This window comes from Tupaia chinensis, unplaced genomic scaffold, assembly GCF_000334495.1.
Source record: "Tupaia chinensis unplaced genomic scaffold, TupChi_1.0 Scaffold139733_1, whole genome shotgun sequence".
NCBI classification, from domain to species: Eukaryota; Metazoa; Chordata; class Mammalia; order Scandentia; family Tupaiidae; genus Tupaia; species Tupaia belangeri.
In genome coordinates this window covers 114,501-124,837 of record NW_006199613.1, presented here as the reverse complement: position 1 = coordinate 124,837, position 10,337 = coordinate 114,501, and the positions used below count along the sequence as shown (strand labels likewise).

Here is a 10,337-nt window from a genome sequence, read left to right as displayed (position 1 = left end):
CGGAAGAGGTGCCTTAGATGCACAGCCGCCAGGGGTGTGGTACCAGGAGAGGCCACAGGTGGGCACAGAAGGCAGCATCTACAGGCCAAGAAGTGGAGCCAGCCTGCTGACACCTTGACTGTGAGCTTCCAGCCCCCAGACTGAGACCCCAGGTGTAGCCTTCGGTCAGCAGCCTCGACAGACCACACAGTGGGACCATGGCAGTGGCGGGTGGCGTTTGTCGAGGATGCGTCATGAGCCACACTGCTCTAAGCCCTACTTGAATCACCTCACCCAGTCCTCGTTTGTCCCATTACCTGTCCTGGGCCACAGGAAGAAGTGACACCAGCCTGACTGCCATCCATCACCTCTCCATGACCACTCCTGTCCCCACCTCTCAGATATGGAAGCTGCAGTTCGGAGTGTCTGAGACCGCGTGGTGAGCGTCGTAGCTTCTTGCTGCTGCTGCGACATATGACAGAAACCACCCTCTCATAGCTCTGGAGCCAGAATTTCGGAATCAAGACAGGCCAGGCCATACTCCCTCCAGAGGCTCAGGTGGAGAATTGTTTCTTTTCTCTTCCCCTGCTCGCTCTGGCTTGTGGCCGCATTGCCTCGTCTCTGCCTCCGTCTTCACATTGCCCTCTCCTCTGTGGGGTCCGATCTTTTCTTCTGTCGCTAATCTGTGTCTTCCTTATACAGATTATGTGACTGCATTTGTGAGCCCACCTGGATAACCCAGGACCACCCTGTTCTCTCAAGATCTTTAACTTCATCTCCTCTTTTGCCTTATAAGGTAATCACAGGTTTTATGGATTAAGAAGTGAGTGTCTCTTTCGGGATGGTGGCATTGTCTCCTCCTACGGAGAGTGAGCACTGAAGCCAGGTTTGTCTAACTCCAAACCTGAGTGACACAGCCCAGTGGCTGTCATCCTTCAGGCCTTAGGAATTCTGCCTGTCAGTCCCCTGCAGTGCTGTCTGTGGGCCATGGGCTGGTCTTGGAGTCGTAGGATAATGCTAGCTAAGAGTCACTGGACCCTTTGACCGAGCTGCTCCATGTCTGAAGATGCATCCTAAAAAAATGGTCATGTGGACCCTCAGACTCACAGACATGCACATGCTTTGCAGTGACTGGAAAACCAGAACCAAGAGCTGTGGCCACAGTAACACAAGTATCCTACGAGATTGGAAACCATACGGTGACCATGGGTTGGGATCCCCAGGTCAGCCTGGAACATGCTGGGCATGTGTGTGCCCCAAGATCCTGGAGCCTGGAGGGCTGGAGACGGGGTTGGGAGTGACAAGAGCTGCTACGCTCTCTCTCGTGTGTGTGCACCAGCACCATTATGTGTGCACCTGCACCTGCATGTCTGCACCTGCATCATGCCTGCACCTGCATGTGTGCACCTGCACCATCATGTCTGCACCTGCACCTGCATGTCTGCACCCGCACCTGCATGTGTGCACCTGTATGTATGTACCTGCACCATCATGTGTAACCTGCATGTGCGCACCTGCACCATCATGTCTGCAACTGTATGTCTGCACCTGCATGTGTGCACTTGCATCATCATGTGTGCACCAGCATTTGTGCACCTGCACCTGCATGTGTGCACCTGCACCACCATGTCTGCACCTACACTTGCATGTGTGCACCTGCACCATCATGTCTGCACCTGCACCATTGTGTGTACACCTGCATGTGTGCACCTGCGCCATCATTAACAAGCCCAAACCTAGGATCAATGTGTAGCTGTCAGGGAGGGTGGCCGTGATGCACGTAGGATCAACGTGTAGCTGTCAGGGAGGGTGGCCGTGATGCACGTATGATCAACGTGTAGCTGTCAGGGAGGGTGGCCGCGGTGCATGTAGGATCAATGTGTAGCTGTCAGGGAGGGTGACTGTGGTGCACGTAGGATCAATGTGTAGCTGTCAGGGAGGGTGGCCGTGATGCACGTAGGATCAACGTGTAGCTGTCAGGGAGGGTGGCCGTGATGCACATAGGATCAATGTGTAGCTGTCAGGGAGGGTGGCCGTGATGCACATAGGATCAATGTGTAGCTGTCAGGGAGGGTGGCCGTGATGCACATAGGATCAATGTGTAGCTGTCAGGGAGGGTGGCCGTGATGCACATAGGATCAATGTGTAGCTGTCAGGGAGGGTGGCCGTGATGCACGTATGCTGAAGTGGGAAAAGGAGTTCCCGTTCTTACGGAAGCGCCCTGCGTGCTCGCAGGTGTGCACTGCTGAAACAAAGCACAATTTCAGATCAGTCCCTGACTGCACCAGCCACACTGGACACTCCATGGCCACCACGTTGAGCCAGGCCACACGGGGACAGAACATCCTGGTTATCTCATGAGTTCTGGGGGTGGCCTGCGGAGGCTTTTCTCTTCGTGTGTGATAGACATGGGTGTTACGTTTTCCACAGTATGCTACTGTGCTATTATCAGGGAAGCGGGGCACGTGAGGTTTCTGAGATGATGTTCTACTTCTTGAGCAGGTGGTCGTGTATCAGTATTTGAACATATGTTTGTGTGTGTGTATAAGCTCTTTCTTAAGTGTGCTTCGTAATGAAAATATTTTGAAATAATAGGAAAAATAAAACAGGAATTGCCGGGTGGGCACAAGCCAGTCACTGAGCCAGGAGGTTTCGGCCAGCTCTGACCTAACAGCTGCCTGCCGGCTTGAGCCTTGGCTTCCATACGGGCAACGGCATCCCTGTTGCACCTGCCCCTAAGGCTACATTCGGACTCGGAAGCATGGTGATGGCCTTCGAGGCTGAGGCGCACACTGCCCAGGTGGAAGGTTAGTGAGAGATGCTGTGAGGGACAGGGCCAGGTGCACTGTGATGGGGACAGAGCTCTAGGCCACGTGGCCTGACTACAGTTCCAGCCACTGCCCCTCACCAGAGCAGAGGAGTGTGTAGCATACCCTCCTGCAGCCCTGACTTGGCAGCTCAGAAACAAAAGTAGCACCACCCTGTTTATGTAACAAGAACTCGCGTAGCACTTTGGCCCGGACTGCTCTTCGTGATTTACTTACTCATCTAGCCTGCAATCCCAGGGTGGTCAGTGCCAACATCTCATTTCAGGGGGAGGAACTGGAGCCTCCGAGAGGTGCCCAGGCAGGGAGGGAGGGGCCCTCCTTTCCACCACTGCTCCTCTTGCCCATGGACAATAACCGTAGAGCCCCACGTGGCCATGTGCTTATCTCAGGGCATGAAAGGTTAGTTGTGACATGTGTGCCCATAGCCAGGTGGCTGGACATCATGGCATCGGTTCTGATTTCCAGGCTGGGTTTGCAAACACAGCAAAGTAGGAGCTGGCTGGGAAGAGGGGCTGGTTCGAGAAGTGGTGGGTGGTGTGCCACTGTGGCGGTTAGTCACTTCTCTGGTCTCCATGTGTGAGGTTGAGCAAGTCCCTGCAGTCGTGAACCTGGCGTTGTGTCAGACGGGCTGCGCTTTAATTCCCAGCTTCTCTGTCTTCATGTGCTCAGGCTTGAGAACAGATGAGGAAGGTCTGATGGCTATCGTCAGGCATTTATAGAATGGCTGGGCAGGGCCAGCGAGTTCTAGACCAGGCAGAGAGCTCACTTGTGTGTGCCCCTCTCTGTCCCCTGAGGACAGAGGCCTGGACTGACTCTACTCCAAGGTCTTGTCTGTCTGGTCATGTCTGGTTTGTCATTTGGGGTTGGGACAAGCCTAACCCAAGACCAGCTGTGGAGCACGTGAACACAGGTTTGCTGGCCTTTCCCCTTAGGTCCCTGTCCACACTCCCGACATCTCCCACGAGGGGTGTTCTGGAGAGCGCCTTGGCCCTGCCCCGGGTAGGGAGGGAGGAGACCAAGACACTCTCACAACGCTCTGGAGGTGAGGACATGGTCGCTGTGTGTGTGTGTGGCTCTCCAGGGCTGCGGGGGCTACGGTCTCTTGGCTGTTAGTCACCCCTACTGAGAGAGGTTGCTAGTGAGGAGGTCTGCCACGTCCCTGGCCAGACTCTGGCAGCTTGGAGTCGGAGCCCAGATGCACCCATTGAGGAGAGGAGGGACAGAGCAGCTAGACCCTCGGTGTGCCTCGACAGGGAGGTGGCAGGTGCACAGACGCCGGAGCTCCCTTTCTGCTCCCTTCCCTCTGTGGTTGGGAGGCGACACCTACCTCAAGTTTAGGACCCTGGTAGAGGGCATTCAGACCCTGTCATCGCACAGATGAATTGCATTAGCTCGTTTAAAGGCAGACAGCAAAACAAAGACTGTCTCCATAGTGTGACTTTACTGGCAAATTTAACTAAAGTCAGCAAGGGGCTTCTGTGGTTCTTCTTTCTTCACCTTGTTCTGGACTTGCATAGCTCTACCCACGTCCCAGTGGCACTTGGGAAGTTACCGAAAGGCAACGGGATGTTAGGACTTCATGACGTTTGTTCATGCATTTATTAACCCTCAGCTCATTCTGAGCACAGGGTGGAGGGCAGAGACGAGAAAGCAGAACATGCGTGCTCTCCCTGACAGTGAAGTTGGGGGGACATGTGTGTGCTCTCCCTGGCAGTGAAATTAAGGGCCAGGAAACACTGTCCCTTTTAGTCTTAAATTGCTAGGTTTTTTAATGGCCAGAGGGCATGTGCACTCACCAGAGAGGGAGACAGAGACACACAGAGAGAGAAACAGAGGGACAAAGCACCCCCGATGAGGCATGGCCACACTGTAATCCCATCTCTCATCCCTCCCTTCCCATGGGATCTGAGGCATGTGTGCACACACAACACACACGGTGGGTTTTTTTGTTTATTTTGTTTTTTTGAGAATTTTTTGCTACAGGGCATGTGCACTCACTGTAGAGACAGACAGGAAGCAAGCAGTCACCCCTCAGGGGAGACAGCCGTGCCACGATCCCTTCTCCTTGAGTTAGTTTCCTGTCGGGGTCTTGGGCATACATGCATACTTGCCCGGTGTAAGTTTTAAATTGCTGGGTCCGTGACTCAAACTAGTCGACTGTGTGGGAGCCCAGCGACGTGGGGGGCTACGGTCTCTTGGCTGTTAGTCACCCCTACTGAGAGAGGTTGCTAGTGAGGAGGTCTGCCACGTCCCTGGCCAGACTCTGGCAGCTTGGAGTCGGAGCCCAGATGCACCCATTGAGGAGAGGAGGGACAGAGCAGCTAGACCCTCGGTGTGCCTCGACAGGGAGGTGGCAGGTGCACAGACGCCGGAGCTCCCTTTCTGCTCCCTTCCCTCTGTGGTTGGGAGGCGACACCTACCTCAAGTTTAGGACCCTGGTAGAGGGCATTCAGACCCTGTCATCGCACAGATGAATTGCATTAGCTCGTTTAAAGGCAGACAGCAAAACAAAGACTGTCTCCATAGTGTGACTTTACTGGCAAATTTAACTAAAGTCAGCAAGGGGCTTCTGTGGTTCTTCTTTCTTCACCTTGTTCTGGACTTGCATAGCTCTACCCACGTCCCAGTGGCACTTGGGAAGTTACCGAAAGGCAACGGGATGTTAGGACTTCATGACGTTTGTTCATGCATTTATTAACCCTCAGCTCATTCTGAGCACAGGGTGGAGGGCAGAGACGAGAAAGCAGAACATGCGTGCTCTCCCTGACAGTGAAGTTGGGGGGACATGTGTGTGCTCTCCCTGGCAGTGAAATTAAGGGCCAGGAAACACTGTCCCTTTTAGTCTTAAATTGCTAGGTTTTTTAATGGCCAGAGGGCATGTGCACTCACCAGAGAGGGAGACAGAGACACACAGAGAGAGAAACAGAGGGACAAAGCACCCCCGATGAGGCATGGCCACACTGTAATCCCATCTCTCATCCCTCCCTTCCCATGGGATCTGAGGCATGTGTGCACACACAACACACACGGTGGGTTTTTTTGTTTATTTTGTTTTTTTGAGAATTTTTTGCTACAGGGCATGTGCACTCACTGTAGAGACAGACAGGAAGCAAGCAGTCACCCCTCAGGGGAGACAGCCGTGCCACGATCCCTTCTCCTTGAGTTAGTTTCCTGTCGGGGTCTTGGGCATACATGCATACTTGCCCGGTGTAAGTTTTAAATTGCTGGGTCCGTGACTCAAACTAGTCGACTGTGTGGGAGCCCAGCGACGTAGCCATCACGCCATCTGCTGGTCTTCACGGTGTGGGCTGGGATTCTGACCGGCCATGGGCTCTGAGTCCCGCAGCCACAGGCCGCAGGCTGGCCCTAAGCCATTACTTCCCTGGCTCTGGGTGTAACAGGTCATGGTCTGTGCGTGGCCCTCAGACGGCTGCTAGCAGGTCCGTGTCCTCTGACGGCAGGGGCCTCAGCCTGTCTAGTCGGGGTGACACTGCAGCTCCTCCAAACGCTGCACCCAGGGCTTTAGCGCCTCCTCTCTGCCAGCCGAGGCTGCTGTGTGGCTGGAGTCTCTTGTCCATCACTGGAGTCTGGGAGGCAGCAGCGTGAGCTGAGCAAGGCTGAGGTAGCCGCGAGAGCACTGGGGGACCCTCTAGTGCGTGACCATCGCTCACCGTGTCCCCTGCCCTCCTCTGTGGGGCTCCAGAGTGTATTTCATGCTGTCTGTTAGACCTCGGGCTCCCTGAGGGTAAGAGACTGAGCACAGGCCCGCAGGGCCCAGGAAAGGGCAGTCTGACTGGACACAGCCCGGTCCTGAGGGCTGTGAGCCTGCTGGGCATGTTGCCTGGTCTCAGCTCAGCCCTCACCGGGCCATGGAACTGGCTTGGTACACAGCTGAGGGGAGTTACTGAAAGTTAATGGGCCCGTTTGGCCTACCCAGCCCGCACTCGAGCCCAGGCCAACCCTAAGCCGCTGCCCTGAACCACACACTCACAACCACCAAGTCTCCTGTGAACTGCTGCAAGAGGACAGAGACCTTGAACCAACCCTACAGGGTCAGTTGCATTTAGGTAAGAAGAGAGGACAAGGAAGAAAAGTCTGGGCACGGGATGCGGTGTGTGTTGAAGCCTGGGAGACAGGTGTGTGGTGCAGACAGCGCCCACCGTGAGCTCTCCTTGCCTCCAGCACTCGGCAAGTGCCCCTGAGGAGGTGTCAGTAAGCGTTTACTGTGGGGAGAGCACAGGAGGAGATAGCCGTCTTCTCCATAAACTGCAAGCCCCTGGCAGGACAAGGTCTCGCCAACCAGCTAGTGTCTGGTGAAGAGCAGATGGGCAGCAAGGTGCCCTGCAGGGGAACCAGTGCACATGGCAGGTGGGGCTGTGAGGGTGCTCAGGGTGGAGGCCCCAGTCTTGGGGAAACACGGACGACACACGGCCGCGTCGTCAGGAAATGACACGAGGGTGTCAGCGCCGGGACAAGGAGCTCGGATGACCCTCAAGGCACGTCTCTCAGCAGCAGGTGTTGGTAAGCTGCTGCGCCCTGTGAACTGGAGCTACGCGGCCTCTTCCCGGTCCGCCCCAAGGCTAGGTGTGTGGTGTGTGCCTGTTACAGTGACTGGGGAGGCTGAGGAAGAACGGCCACGCGTTCGAGGTTAGCCCAGACCTGGCAAGACCCTGTCTGAAAGGGCCAGGCATGCTGGCCCACTTTGTAGCCCCAGCCAAAGCAAAAGGGTCACAGCTTCGTGAGAACCGTCTCTACCACAGAGACCCAGGCAGTACCCACCAGCAGTGTACCTGGGAGCCAGTCAAGCACAGCTTGGAAATTGTTTTCTGAGGGACGACCTCGGCCTGGCTGCATTGTCACTGCCCAAGACGAAACCTGCACCAACTTGCAAAGGGGAACCGTGGATGCCGAGGCCGCCTCCGAGTCCAGACCCTTCTAGAGGAGTCTAGCTGGAAGCCCCTGCCAACCCCAGGGGTGAACCTGGAGTTCTCAGTCAAAGCTGCCCTCTCTTTTCAGGTGTTGGGCAAGTTTGTGGGTGAAGCCTGAGGGCCAGAAGGCAGCCCAGACCTGGTTTAGAGGCTACACTGAACCCTGACCTGGACATATGACCCGCGGCCTCGCTCCTGACCTGCCCAGCGGCCTCGCTCCTGACCTGCCCAGCGAGTTCTGCGAGATGGGCTCCTTCCGCAGGCCTAGACCGCGCTTCATGAGCTCGCCTGTGCTCAGCGACCTGCCCCGATTCCAGGCAGCCCGGCAGGCTCTGCAGCTCAGCTCCAACTCGGCCTGGAACAGGTAAGGGGGAGGCAGGGGTGCAAAGGAAGTCTGCCCAGGGCCAGAGGCCTATCTGGTCAGGATTAGAGGAGTGAGTGGTGACAGCAACACACCTGCCCACAGCCAGCCTGGCCATCAGCTTTCTTTGTTTTCATAGTGAGGAATCAGGCCTCAGGGAGCCTGGGAGAGTTGATGGAAATTTGTAATTACCACTCATTCTCTTTAGTCGTACCCCAAACATCCACGGAAGTCCAAGGACCAAGGCAGAGGTTATGGCAGTAACCTCAGGGGCCTTAGGGGAGCTGTGCAGCCTGGAAGAGCTCCGGTGAGCAGCACGAACCAGTGGTTTGCAGGAGGGTGAGCCACAGGTGTTTGGGAGAGCAGTCACTGAGAGTGCTTAGGATTTTTTTTTTCCCTAGAGACTTTTGTCTTAGGGTGTGTATACTCTTACCAGAGAGAAAGAGAGAGACAGTGAGAGGAAAGTGAAAAATCACCCCCTGGGGGGATGGCCACACTGAAATCCCTTTTCCTCCCAGGATCTTATTTAGGCATGCGTGATTTCCAACCCGCTGGGTCCTTAGGTGTTTATCTGGCCCTCTTAAGCAAAGCGTCCAGCAGAGACGGAGCCATTACTACGTCTTACATTTCTTTTCCTTTTCCCTTTGAGGAATTTTTGCTATAGGGTGCATGTGCTTACCAGAGAGACAAAGGGACAGAAAGCGAGAAATCACTCCTCAGGGTGGATGGCCACGCTGCACTCCCTTCTCCTCCATTCTCCTGTTGGGATTTTGGGCATGCATGCACACACACCTGGCGTGAGGTTTAAGCCTCTGGGTCCTGGACTCGAGTACATGGGAGTCTGGTGACGTAGCCATTGTGCTATCTGCTGGCCCCTACATCTTACATTTCTGTGTCGGAGTCTGTCGATGTAGCCATTGTGCCACCTGCTGGTCCCTGTCTTACATTCTGTGGCTATTATTTCTCGAACCTGTGCAGATGTTCTGCTTTTAATTTTTTGTTGTTTTGATTTGGTGGAAGTGTGTGTGCTCACGCTAGACAGAGAGACAGTGGTCAAGCACTCCCCTACAGGGCACAGCCATGAAGCAGGCCCCTCTCCTCCATTTCTCCTTTCAATGTTTTGAGCATGCATTGCATGTAAGGCACCTGGGTGTTTTCCAAGCTCCCAGGTCCATGGCTTGAACTGCCCAGTTGACCATGTGGGTCTAGTTGCCTTAGCCAGCACACCACCGACTGGCCTCAGATACTCTTCTTATCATTAAGTGCATCATTATTTTTGAAGCTTTACTGAGTTCTTTGTAGCTTGGGTCCTTGTGGAGTCTTTTAACGAGCAGAGAGAGCACGGGAGATAGGGAGGGGGGTTCTGAAATGTTTTGGTACTGACCAGAGCCTTGTTCTTTGAAAAGGGCTCAGGACTCAGTTGGGATAAGACGATAATCAGCTCCTTTGCAAAAACCCTTGGCTGGGGTTCCAGAGCACGTGAGGGGAGGTCTGCACTGGTCCCTGGGGGACTAACTGCCTCTGCATGTCAGAGGGGTGGGAGTGGGAGCCGTGGGGCTGGCCCATGGGAAACTTCCAAGTGGACAGGCTGGCTGGTAGCTTGGCCTTTGTGTGCTGCAGGGGAAGCTGGATCCCACACATGGCCGACCCTAGTTTGAGTTCTGGTTCAGTGGCTTGAAAACACATGCCAGGGTACACACGTGTGCCAGGGTTGTGAGGAGACAGAAGACTGGAGGAGAAGGGTGGTGTGACTGGATCCTCCTGGGGAGTGCTCCCTCTCCTTCCTGTTGAGGAGCCCTCTCTCTGTTTCTTGTACACATGTGCCCTCTGAAAAAAATAAATAAATAACGCAAAGAACTATGGTTTCCTATTAGCCCAGACACCATGAGCCACGACCATGGCCTCCCAGCTGGAGGAACTGCAGGTGCAGGTCAGCCCCGCTGGCAGGCATGCCGCTCGGACTCTCCCTGACCACGCAGCTCCCACCTCCTGCACCTTCTGTTAATAGCTGCTGCTGGCAGGGCCGCCTGAGGCCAGGAGGGAAGACCCTCCTGCCTGCAAGTCTTTGTGGCTCCCGCCTTCCTTCCTCCCCACAGACCCCGGGAAGGAAGTGGTGGATGGAAATGTGGTCATGTGTGGGCCACGGGCTTCCTGGCCTTCCCACCCACTTTCAGCCCCAAGCCGCTTATCAAAATGGCCCTGGGAGACAGATTCCCTAACCGGGGCTTGTTTCTCTTTCCC

At 55.1% G+C, this 10,337-nt stretch overlaps 1 protein-coding gene across 6 annotated transcripts in view; it reads left to right on the top strand.

Annotated features, from left to right (window-relative positions):
- PRR5L (proline rich 5 like) overlaps nt 1–10,337 on the top strand; it is a 101,574-nt gene that overhangs the window by 33,458 nt on the left and 57,779 nt on the right. For all 6 annotated transcript variants that reach the window (XR_003546786.1, XM_006162082.2, XM_027765762.1 and 3 more), the window contains one exon: nt 7,824–8,099. Coding sequence is in view for 5 of the 6 variants with exons in the window: in XM_006162082.2 (XP_006162144.1) it covers nt 7,912–8,099 (188 nt within the window). In the remaining variant the exon portion in view is untranslated. The remainder of the gene's footprint in view (nt 1–7,823; nt 8,100–10,337) is intronic.